The 12,547-nt window shown below is 47.2% G+C and overlaps 1 protein-coding gene across 4 annotated transcripts in view; it reads left to right on the forward strand.

Annotated features, from left to right (window-relative positions):
- The first annotated feature begins 446 nt into the window (after positions 1–446).
- Positions 447–12,547, forward strand: part of CS (citrate synthase) — a 28,707-nt gene continuing 16,606 nt past the window's right edge. Inside the window, exons 1-2 of one of the 4 annotated variants that reach the window (XM_063694637.1) lie at positions 536–712; positions 2,192–2,274. Coding sequence is in view for 3 of the 4 variants with exons in the window: in XM_019038212.4 (XP_018893757.1) it covers positions 671–712 (42 nt within the window). In the remaining variant the exon portion in view is untranslated. Of the gene's footprint in view, positions 713–2,191; positions 2,275–9,607; positions 9,690–12,547 lie in introns of those variants that run through there. The other 3 variants (XM_019038212.4, XM_055359370.2, XM_063694636.1) reach the window with 3 other exon arrangements.

Genomic DNA, 12,547 nt, shown 5'->3' on the forward strand with positions numbered 1-12,547 from the left:
CTGACCTCAAATGATCACCAAGCAGCTAACTCTGGCATCCTAGCCTGTTGTCCACATGATGTCACCTCCATGGCCGTGAAGCCATTAACCAAAGACATTCCTCAAGAAAGCGCGCCAAGGCGGTAGAAGGATCAGGCAATGATCAGTTTCCATGATAGCATATTACGGAATTGGCTCCAAGGACCTTCGAGGTCGAGTCCTGGAGCGTCTCCTTTAGTATTCGCCTCAGCGATAACCCCAAACGTGTTAAGGTCAAAGGGAAAAGCCAAGAGGGAAGTTAACTGAGTTATCAGGCACCTATTTAGCCACCTGCACTTCCCCGCCCTCCACCCCTCCACCCTTAATTAGCCCTAATCCGGGCGGTCCAATCCTCCCCGTCACAACTGCTGTCAAGGGCTAAGGTCCCGCCCCGCTTCCATACCGGACCAATGGCCGGGCCCGGGGAGAGTCCCCTGAGAGGGGCGGGCTCGGGTTCCGGCCAGTGGGCGGGGCCTCCTTGAGGACCCCGGGCTGGGCGCCGCCGCCGGTTCGTCTACTCTTTCCCTCAGCCGCCTCCTTTCAACCTTGTCAACCCGTCGGTGCGGCCTCTGGTGCAGCGGCGGCGGCTCCTGTTCCTGCCGCAGCTCTCTCCCTTTCTTACCTCCCCACCAGATCCCGGAGATCGCCCGCCATGGCTTTACTTACTGCGGCCGCCCGGCTCTTGGGAACCAAGGTGAGCAGCGAGGGGAGGGAGCACGCCGTCCCAGGGTGGGGCTGAGGAGACCGCAGGCCCTCCGGCGCCGGGGTCTCCCTCCCACACCCGTGCGCACCCTGCGCGCCTTAAAGGGCCCTGCGCTTGGCTGGCCGCCAGCCCTGCGTGAAGCTCCCAGGACCATGTGCCGCGCTTCCCTTCTGGTTCCTGGGGGTGAAGTGCACGCCGCCCGCCCTCGGCCCGCAGTCCAGAGCGCGTGAGGAGGCCGACCCTGCTGTCACCCCGCATGTCTGAAATGAAAGGGGAAGGGATGCGTGGCCCTGAAATAGCAAGGAGCCGAGACAGGAACCTCTGGTAGAGACTAGAGATGTGGTGTTCCACTGGAGTTACAGTCAGTTTGGTGGAGGGAGCGGGAGTGAAGAGATGTGCTCACTCTGGAGCAGTGGCTAATTTCGTCCTCTGCTTTGTAGAAAGGGCCTTGTCAGTTCCCGAACTGCCTGTTTCCATTTCTCCAAGCCTATTATTTAAGCCTTCGGTGACCACGCCGAGCACAAGAGTGGGTCCTTCAGGCCCTCCTCTTTGTCCTTGGGACTCTTGCACTTTTTTATATAGGAGGAGCTTGGGTGGGGTGGAGCACTTCTGTACAACCTCCTGCATGACTATCATACATGATTGCAGAAAGAACCAGAAAGGTGTTTCCACCAAACTGCAAGCCAATAAATGAAGATCCTCGGCAAGAGATACTAATGCCAAGGTCACATGACCGTCATACTACTTGCTTACCCAGGTTATGCCGTTGATCTTAAGTCTACTTTATCCAGGAACTTTCTCTCCTTCTTTGGGGTCCTTTACTTGGTATTGATTGCCTTTTGGGACATAGAAATACTGTTGCAGGTAATGATGCCTTCAATTTCAAATTGCAGTACTTTTAGTTCTAAGTAACTTGGCCCTTTTAGACAGAAACTGCTGTGCTGAGGGAGTCCCAGCCCTCTAATCCAAGCAGGGGACAGTCCCACAAGTGACCTTGACTTCTGCAAAGAACTTAGTTTTTCCTGCGGATAATTTAAAGCTGACAGCATCTGAAGGAAAGGAAAGCCTTAGGATGGTTTTGGCTTGCTGTATGTAATTTTTTTTTTTTTTTTTTTTTTTGGAGACAGGATATTGCTCTATCACTCAAGCTGGAGTCTTGTGGTGTGACCAAGGCTCCCTGCAGCCTCCACCTCCTGGGCTCAAGCAATCCTCCCACTTCAGCTTCCCGAGTAGCTGGGACCACAGGTGTGCACCGCCACGCCTGGCTAATCTTTTTTGATTTTTAGTAGAGGCAACGTCTCCTTATGTTGCCCAGGCTGGTCTTGAACTCCTGAGCTCAAGTAATCTTCCTGCCTCGGCCTCCCAAAGTGCTGGGATTACAGGTGTGAACCACTGCACCTGGCCTGCTGTGCGTTATTTTTCATGGTTGGCACAAAGTGAAACTTGTAAGATTTACCTTGGTTCTTCCAGGCACCCAGTGGCAAGTACTAGCTGAGCATTTGGGAGATGCTTGTCTTACTTGGCTGTTGCTTCTCCTGCTGCTGGGGAAAAGGGTAAGGAAACCTCTTGGGAAATGAAGCAAGTTCTAGATAGCGTTTTGGCAGAATGGGGGACACTATAATTAGCTCATTTCTGAGCTGCTAACCCAGACCAGATAGTCTAACCCTGCAGTGAATGTGAAAAAGCCTTGGGATTTACCTATTGAATTTATTTTCCTCCTTAAGCCCATAGGGAAGCTCAGAACACTTTTGGGATGACAGAGCTACATAATTATGGTACCATTATTTTTCTGTTAGAGATGGCCTGACAATCCTAGTAACCTATCAGTTGAAAGCCATTAGAAGGCTTTTGACCCTTAAAAGTAGGCCAGGTGCAGTGGCTCACACCTGTAATCTCAGCACTTTGGGAGGCAGAGGCGGGTGGATCACCTGAGGTCGGGAATTTGAGACCAGCCTGACCAACATGGAGAAACCCCGTCTCTACGAAAAATACAAAATTAGCCACGGATGGTGGCACATGCCTGTAATCATAGCTACTTGGGAGGCTGAGGCAGGAGGATCGCTCAAACCCGGGAGGCGGATGTTGTGGTGAGCCCAGATCGCTCCATTGCACTCCAGCCTGGGCAACAAGAGCGAAACTCCGTTTCAAAGAAAAAAAAAAGGGCGGGGGGGGGGGGAGGGTAGCAAAGCCCAATAATGAGTTTATTGGACTGGAAATCTCCTGAGAAATAAGCAATATGACCGGGGTACCAAGAAGATTGTTGGCTTGTCAGCATTGCTAGCACCTGCCTGTGCTTTCTAGATTAGCCTGTGGATAATGGTAGTCATAATTGGTAATTTTACTTTTGCTAGTAAGGTAGACTTTGGGAGGCAGTAATTTCTTACCAGGGAGAACTGACTCTTACCACTTTGAGTTTCAGCGTCAGGTGTAGTTTTACTTTTCTGAGAAGAAATTTTTTTTTGTTTTGAGACAGAGTCTTACTCTGTCACTCAGGCTGGAGTGCAGTGGCGTAATCTCCGCTCATTGTAACCTCTGCCTCCCAGGCTCAAGCGATTCTCGTGACTCAGCCTCCTGAGTAGCTGGGGTTAGCAGGTGTGCACCACCACGCCCAGCTAATTTTTTGTATTTTTGGTAGAGACGGGGTTTCACCATCTTGGCCAGACTGGCGAATTTTTTTAACCTTACTAGGAGACAACATGTGAATTAGTCATTGTTCTGTTGTTCTACTCTCACTGTCACATAATTTAAATGTCACATAATTTAAAACACCTGAGTTAGAGAGAAGCTAATTCAGAGAGCTTTGAGATTATTTGACTTCTTGTTTATCCAAATGCATTAATGCTAAGCAATGGCCTTAGTATTATCTGTGGGTGACTCAGTTTTGTGACATCAAAAATGTCTTTTCACAGATGATCTGGGTTTGGATTTGGGCTGGGAATTGAAGTAGGGCTACAGTTCACTTCTGGACTTTTGAAGTCAACATGCTTAACCAACCCTAGCTAAAGGGAACTGTCTCTTGAGCCACTGAAAATTGCTTCTCCAAGTTAGTATGCTTGAAACTGAGTAAATCAATTCAAAGATGTTTCTAGATTACTTCTAGACTTTTTCAAGACACTTAAATGCAAAGAAACCAATGGTTTCTTTACATTGGACTTATACCACTGTACAACATCACCTGTATAAGTCCTACTCAGAAATTGGGTTCAACAAAACCAAGTTGGTTTTGTCCTGCAAAATATATAGTTAGGTTTTAAAGCCCAAATTTTTTAAAGGTAAGGGCTCATATCTCTGAGCCTTCACTTTGACTATCAGCCTACCCAAAGTAACGGTGATTCCTTGATACTAGAATGGCAGGGGAAGCCTTATGGGGTGTTAGTGGTGAGATGACTGCATTTGGTCTTCCCAGTGGCCTTTAGGTTGGTAGCAGGTGAATGAATGCATGGGGAGGCAGCAAGAATAGTATAGTAGGTAGCAGCGATAGAGTTGGCATTCCTGACTTAAAATCCAAGGGGCAGCAGAAGGGAAACCAGACTTGGTGGATTTCAATAAAGCCACACAATGATTCTTTCTGCCCTGTGTCAATACTTTATGCAACAGAGTAGGATGTGAAATTTAAAACCGTAATGAGGCAACTGTAGCAATAGATCTTTCTTAGCATCTGATTATCTTTCAGTTCTGGCTTCAACTGTGCTTCAACTGCACAAATTCCTTAGTTCTCTGTTTTGGGTTTTTTTTGGGGGGTGGGGCTGGAGTGCAGTGGTGCGAACATGGCTTGCTATTACTACAGCCTCAACCTCATGGGCCCAAGCAATCCTCCCGAGCAGCTGGGACCACAGGCACGCACAGCCACGCCTGGCTAATTTTTTTGTAGTTTTTTTAGAGACAGTGTTTTGCCATGTTGTCCAGGCTGGTTTCGAACTCCTGGGCTCAAGCAATCCACCAGTCTCAGCTTCCCAAAGTGCTGAGATTACAGGCGTGAGCCACTGCACCCAGCCCTCTGTATTTCTTTTAACATGATGCTATTTTAAAAGGTCTGTAAACTCACAGTGGGCATTGTCACCTGTAATGCTTGCTTATGTTGCAGTTTCCTGGATCCTACCTTCAGATTATAATTCTGCAGAGTAGGATGGGATCTGGAAAAGTTTCTTGTAAATCCCTAAAGTGTCAGGGAGTTAAAACTTGTAAGAACTTCTTTTTTTTTTTTTTTTTTTTTTTGAGACAGAGTTTCGCTCTGTCGCCTAGGCTAGAGTGTGGTGGCTCGATCCCGGCTCACTGCAAGATCCGCCTCTGGGGTTCACGCCATTCTCCTGCCTCAGCCTCCCGAGTAGCTGGGACTGTAGGCACCCACCACCTCACCCCGCTAAATTTTTTGTATCTTTAGTAGAGACAGGGTTTCACTGTGTTAGCCAGGATGGTCTCGATCTTCTGACCTCGTGATCCGCCTGCCTCCACCTCCCAAAGTGCTGGGATTACAGGCGTGAGCCGCCGCGCCTGGCCGTAAAACTTCTGAGAACTTCTAGCAGAAGTAAGGGAATAGTTTCTAATTCCTGAGAAAGTATTATGATGACAGATCCTATATTCTTTATTCACTAGTATATACTTAGTGTACACATAATAAGTAGGTGTTCAAGAATTTTTTTTTTCCCTTGAGATGGAGTCTCGCTCTGTCACCCAGGCTGGCATGCAGTGGTGTGATCTCGGCTCACTGCAACCTCTGCCTCCCGGGTTCAAGCTATTCTCCTGCCTCAGCCTCCCTAGTAGCTGGGACTACAGGCACATGCCACCACGCCGGGCTAATTTTTGTATTTTTAGTAAAGATGGGGTTTCACCATGTTGGCCAGGATGGTCTTGAACTCCTGACCTCGTGATCCACCCGCCTCAGCCTCCCAAAATGCTGGGATTACAGGCATGAGCCACCGTGCCCGGCCAAGCACTAGCCTAGCATTAGCTAGGCATGATGGCTTATGTCTATAATTCCAGCACTTTGGGAGGCTGAGGTAGGAGGATCACTTGAGCCCAGTAGTTTGAGATCAGCCTGGCAACATAGCAAGACCTTGTCTCTTAAAAAAAAAAAAAATGTTCATTAAATTAAAGTACAATAAGTGTTGGCCAGGCACAGTGGCTCACGCCTGTAATCCCAGCCCTTTGGGAGACTGAGGTGGGCAGATCACTTGAGGTCAGGAGTTCGAGACCAGCCTGGCCAACATGGTGAAACCCCGTCTCTACTAAAAATACAAAAATTAGCCAATCGTGGTGGCAGCTGCCTGTAATCCCAGCTACTAGGGAAGCTGAGGCACAAGAATCGTTTGAATCCGGGTGGCAGAGGTTGCAGTGAGCTGAGATCATGCCACTGCACTCCAGCCTGGGCAATGGAGTGAGACTCGTCTCAACAAAAGAACAGTAAGTGTTCCTACTGAAAGGAAAGTTTAATACTTGTGATTCCTGGCTGGGCATGGTGGCAGGCACCTATAATCCCAGCTACTCGGGAGGCTGAGGCAGGAGAATCGCTTGAACCCAGGGGGTGGAAGTTTCAGTGAGCCGAGATCGCACCACTGCACTCCAGCCTGGGTGACAGAGACTCTGTCTCAAAAAACAAAAATAGACTTGCGATTCCTTTCTGAAGATGGAAGCTGGAGGAGTATCTTTTGCAGTCCTCCTTACTGAGTGATCAGTGCATCTTTTTTTTTTTTTTTTTTTTTTTTGAGACAGAGTCTTGCTCTGTCGCCCAGGCTGGAGTACAGTGGCATGATCTCGGCTCACTGCAACCTCTGCCTCCTGGGTTCAAGCAATTGTCCTTTCTCAGCCTCCCGTTTAGCTGAGATTACAGGTGTGCGCCACCACGCCCAACTAATTTTTGCATTTTTGGTAGAGACAGGGTTTCACCATCTTGGCCAGACTGGTCTTGAACCCCTCACCTCAGGTGATCGGCCTACCTTGGCCTCCCAAAGTGCTGGGATTACAGGCATGAGCCACTGCACCCAGCTGTGATCGGTGACTATTCATGTGAAGAGACTGTTGGAAAATGACAGTTAGGTAGAATTATTAAGGAAATGTCTGTAAGTATGAAGGAGGTCAAAGTATGAAATCTGTAGATTGCTCAGGCTTTTAAGTGGCCTGACCATGTAGTGCCAAACCGACTTCCAGTATCACCGTTGTGAAACACACACATTAAATGGCTTTAGTTCTCTGACCTGGTTCTGGGGAGAGAGGAGCCTTTGTCCTATTTGTGTTCGTGTTCTCTGAATGCAAGTTGTTCCTTCTGCATTGGAAGTGTCTGTAGTACAGGATTTTTTCCTACTGGTTATTAGTGTATTGTGTTTGCTCCATCAGCTAAACCAGTCCTGCTGGCTTGGCAAGCTCTGATCTTTTGTTGATGAAGGACGAAGTCCCTGTTAAAATCAGGAGCTTCTTCTGCAAGGTTTTTCTGTTTTGTTTTCTAATTTTTTTTAGTATTATTATTTTGAGACTGAGTCTTGCTCTGTCACCCAGGCTGAAGTGCAGTGGTGCAATCTCAGCTCACTGCAACCTCCGTCTCCCAGGTCCAGGCGATTCTGCCTCAGCCTCCCGAGTAGCTGGGACTACAGGCATGTGCCACCACGCCTGGCTAATTTTTGTATTTTTAGTAGAGATGGGGTGTCACCATGTTGGCCAGGCTGGTCTTGAACTCCTGACATCAGGTGATCCACCCCCCTTGGCCTCCCAAGGTGTTGGGATTACAGGCATGAGCCACCGTGTCCAGCCTGTTTTCTAATATTTTAAATTATTTTTTGTAGAGACAGAGTCTTGCTTTTTAATTCAGAAATGCTGGGATTATAGGCATGAGCCACTGCGCCCAGCTTCCCCCAAGGTTTTAATGTTGGTTATGTGGATATGTGGTAGGACATATCCTGGATATGCAGAAGGACAGAGAGAGTCTGGATGTACCTAGGATGGAGAATCAAAGAAAATTTGGCTTCTTGACTGTAGGGTGAGGGTGCTAGATGTGGAACAGTGATGGTAATAGGCTAAGGAGTAAGAGGAAAATAACCTATATTGAGTAAGTGGGCTTTTTTTGTTTTGTTTTGTTTTTTGAGACAGAGTCTCCTCTGTTGCCCAGGCTGGAGTGCAGTAGCACAATCTCAGCTCACTGCAGCTTCAGCCTCCTGGGTTCAAGCGATTCTTCTGCCTCAGCCTCCTGTTTGAAATGCTTGTTCCCTGGTGCCATAAAGAAATAGCACTTGAACATAAATTTAATTAATTTAATTTAATTTACTCAGCAAGGCCTTTTTTTTTTTTGAGACAGAGTCTCGCTCTGTCGCCCAGGCTGGAGTGCAGTGGCACGAACTCGGCTCACTGCAAGCTCTGCCTCCCAGGTTCACGCCATTCTCCTGCCTCAGCCTCCTGAGTAGCTGGGACTACAGGCGCCCGCCATGACGCCCGGCTAATTTTTTTTTTTTTTTGTATTTTTTGTATTTTTTAATAGAGATGGGGTTTCACCATGTTAGCCAGGATGGTCTCGATCTCCTGACATCATGATCCGCCCGCCTTGGCCTCCCAAAGTGCTGGGATTACAGGCGTGAGCCACCGCGCCAGGCCATCAAGGCCATTTTTATACTTTCTGCAGAAAGGGTACACGCCAGCAGTTTTGCCACAAGAGTACACCGAGCAAAGGAGACAGGGTCATTTATACCCTGACGCATCCACCCTACTGCTGTGTCCAGTTACAGTTTCCATTGGCTGGAATGGGACCTCACATTTTGTATTTGTCCTGATTGGCTAGCAACTTAGAACTTTTTTTTTTTTTTTTTTTTAGACCAAGTCTCGCTCTGTCAGCCAGGCTGGAGTGCAGTGGCACAATCTCGGCTCGCTGCAGGCTTTGCCTCCCGGAGCTTCTCCTGCCTCAGCCTCCCGAGTAGCTGGGACTACAGGCACCTGCCACCACATCTGGCTAATTTTTTGTATTTTTTAATAGAGATGGGGTTTCACCATGTTAGCCAGGATGGTCTTGATCTCCTGACCCCGTGATCTGCCTGCCTTGGCCTCCCAAAGTGCTGGGATTACAGGCGTGAGCCACAGTGCCCAGCCGCAACTTAGAACTTTTTTAAAGAGACAAAGGCAGAGGAGAACAAAGGAAGGTGTGACTCACCATACCTGGCCTCTTTTAATTTTTATATTTTTTCATCTTACCACATTTGAGGGCTACAGCCCACCTCTATCAATAATAGCCAACTCACTAGAGGAGTTTTTGTAAGGGGTGGCAACAAATGAGCTCTTAGTGATTGTGGGGGAAAAACCTCTTCGTGATTGTGATAACGCCACCTCCACCCTATAGAGAATACTGGCTGTCAGACATTGTGAGCCAGGCCCTTGTCTTTGGAAGTAGCCCTCTCCATCTCTTCCCATGAAGGAGCTGACCTATTGAGTGAGATGACTGCCTGATTCTCCTGAGAGCTGCTGTTCCAGTAAGGTGACTCTACAGGTGGCATGCATCCAGAAGCCAAAAGCCCAACTGTCACACCTCCAGGGTTAGGGGAGAATCTGGGAGGTAGAAGTTCAGGGATGATTCAGAGGTTTGTAATCTACCTGTCTCGTCAATGAACATAACCTGAATGTACTGTTCAGAGCCATTCAGCAGCTTTCTTTGGCAGCCACGGGGTAGAGGAAATGAAATGTAGCCTTTGATGTTACAGTCCTCAAGCACCTCCTGTCTAGAGTCATTTGCTCTGCTGGTGGCCATCAGGGCTAGTTAAATTTGTTTCCTCTCCCTGAGATGCCTCCCTTCTTGGTCAAGAAGCCCTTAAAAAGAAAACTGGTATCTTTTCCTTGATGGCTGTTAAAAAAAAAAAAAAAAAAAGAAAGAAAGAAAAGAAAGAAAATTGGGACTTTATTTTGTATTCCACAGCTGGAAGGAATTATCCATTCACCTCTGCCTCAGGCTTGACTGCCTCTTTCCTGGGATCCAACTCCCAGGAAGTTCTGACACTTGATGGTAGGTGATAGGCCAACACATTTGTAAGAAACAAATATTTACTGAATTCAGCTATGCACAAAGCACTGTTCTAGATGCTTTTATGAAAATTATTTTATCTAGTTTACTTAACTACTCTGAAATTGGCTTTTATTATTACCATTTTAGAAATGTAAAAACTGAGACTTAGAAATTAGGTTACATAGCCAAGATAACACAGTGGGAAAGTGGCAGAACGTTAATTTAGGACTTGGTCCTTGGTAACTCCATATCTAAACTGTTTGGATTCAGTAAGTCTGAGGCCCAAGAAATGTGAATACTTCTGGCGAGGAGGTCACATTTTAAGTAACAAGACTTGACTACTTTTGCATATACGTCCTTATTGGAGCCTGAGAATCAGACTCTGAGTTAAGTAGTTTAAGTGTTATCTTACTTATGGAAATGGGAAGAGAAATAGTAGTTCATTGTTTTCCTTTGGTTGTCTTAATTAGTAATGGAGCTAGGACTAGAACCCAGACTTCCTTTCCTAACTCCAAATTAAGTGCTCTGTACTCTACATCATTAGATAAAGTTGTCCTAAGTTGAATTTTTTCTACTCTACCCTGTTGAGCAATCTTACCAATGAATTGCTGCCTTTAAAATTCCTCTGATAACTTTTTTTTTTTTAAGCTTCAGGTTTAGCAAAAAACATGACTGAACCTGACACCGAACGGTGCTAGAAAGTGGCTATCAGGCTAAGCGCGGTGGCTCACGCCTGTAATCCCAGCACTTTGGGAGGCCGAGGTGGTGGATCACGAGGTCAGAAGTTCGAGGCCAGTCTGGCCAACATAGTGAAACCCCATCTCTACTAAAAATACAAAAAATTAGCTGGGTGTGTTGGTGTGCACCTGTAATCTTAGCTACTCAGGAGGCTGAGGCAGGAGAATAGTGTGAACCTGGGAGAGGGAGGTTGCAATGAGCTAAGATCGTGCCATTGCACTCCAGCCTGGGTGACAGTGTGAGACTCCTTCTCAAAAACAAACAAACAAACAAAAAACATAAAATATTCCGGGCGCTGTGGCTCATGCCTGTAATCCCAGCACTTTGGGAGGCTGAGGCAAGTGGATCATTTGAGGTCAGGAGTTTGTGACCAGCCTGGCCAACGTGGTGAAACCCTGTCTCTATTAAAAAACTACAAAAATTAGCTGGGCATGGTGGCGGGCGCGTGTAGTCCTGGCTACTCGCGAGGCTGAGGCAGGAGAATCGCTTGAACCTGGGAGGCGGAGGTTGCAGTGAGCCAAGATCAAGCCACTGCACTCAGCCTGGGCAACAGAGCAAGACTTGGTCTCAAAACAAAACAAAACAGAAAGTCAGCTGGTTGCAGTGGCTCATGCCGGTAATCTCAGCACTATGGGAGACTGAGGTAGGAGGATCGCTTGAGCCCAGTAGTTCAAAGCTAGCCGGGGCAACATAGCAAGACTCCCATCTCTATAAGAAAAGTTTAAAAGATAAAATTAGCTGGCCGGGCGTGGTGGCTCATGCCTGTAATCCCAGCACTTTGGGAGGCCGAGGCGGGCAGATCACGAGGTCAGGAGATCGAGACCATCCCGGCTAACACAGTGAAACCCTGTCTCTACTAAAATACAAAAAATTAGCCAGGCGTGGTGGCGGGCACCTGTAGTCCCAGCTACTTGGGAGCCTGAGGCAGGAGAATGGTGTTGAACCTTGGAGGTGGAGCTTGCAGTGAGCTGAGATCGCACCACTGCACTCCAGCCTGGGTGACAGCAGGACTCTGTCTCAAAAAAAAAAAAAAAATTAAATTAAATTAAAAAAAAAATCACCACAGCAAACAACCACCCTCAATTAAAAGGTCTCCTGCTGGGCTGATGTAGTCTCTGGGACATGGGGCCTCTCTAATAGGGAATCTGTGGGACTCTAAACCATGGAATAGCTTGAACAAGGTTAACTCTGTAGAACAATAGTTTGAACTTATTAACATGTTTTCTTTGCCCACTTTTTTTGTGAAAGAAAGGGCAAAGTTACATCTTCAGTGCTGGGTTCAGCTTCCTGTTTGCCCACGTAGGGTGCAAGGGCTATGAAGGGCTGTTTGTGCTGCCTATTTCTTGCTCAAGTGATCCTCAGTAAGATAGAGGAGACTCTTTAGGAAGTTAAGAAAAGGAGTTAAGGACAGCACTGGTAACAAGTTGAGGTGTTCCTCGTTTGCTTTAGGAACATACTGGCTTGGTCTATGCTCTCTGAATTTACCTTTGGATTGATTCTTTTAAAAGTAATCTTTTCTGTCTGGGTGCAGTGGTGCATACCTGTAATCCCAGCACTTTGGGAGGCTGAAAATGGAGGATCACTTGAGCCCAGGATCACTCGAGGCCAGCCTGGGCAACATAGCAAGACCCCATCTCTAAAAAAAAAAATTTTTTTTTTTTTTAATTAGCTGGGCTTGGTGATGTGCGCCTGTAATCCTGGCTACTCAGGAGGCTGAGGTGGAAGTATCACTTGAGCCCAGGAATTGAAGGCTACAGTGAGCTATTAACATGCCACTATACTCCAGCCTGGGGGAAAGAGTGACCTTTGTGAAGGGCGTCTTTTCATTCCTCCTCTCCGTCCCAACAGAAATAGGGGAACTAAATTTTAAAAATTCTAAAAATCTGGGAGGCCGAGGTAGGCATATCACCAGATGTCAGGAGTTTGAGACCAGCCTGGACAACATGATGAAACTCTGTCTCTACTAAAAATACAAAAATTAGCCAAGCATGGTGGTGTGTGCCTATAATCCCAGCTACTCAGGAGGCTGAGGCATGAGAATCACTTGAACCCGGGAGCCAGAGATCACGCCACTGCACTTCAGCCTGGGCGACAGAATGAGACTCCATCTCAAAAAAAAA

This window comes from Gorilla gorilla, chromosome 10, assembly GCF_029281585.2.
Source record: "Gorilla gorilla gorilla isolate KB3781 chromosome 10, NHGRI_mGorGor1-v2.1_pri, whole genome shotgun sequence".
In the NCBI taxonomy this organism is placed as follows: Eukaryota; Metazoa; Chordata; class Mammalia; order Primates; family Hominidae; genus Gorilla; species Gorilla gorilla.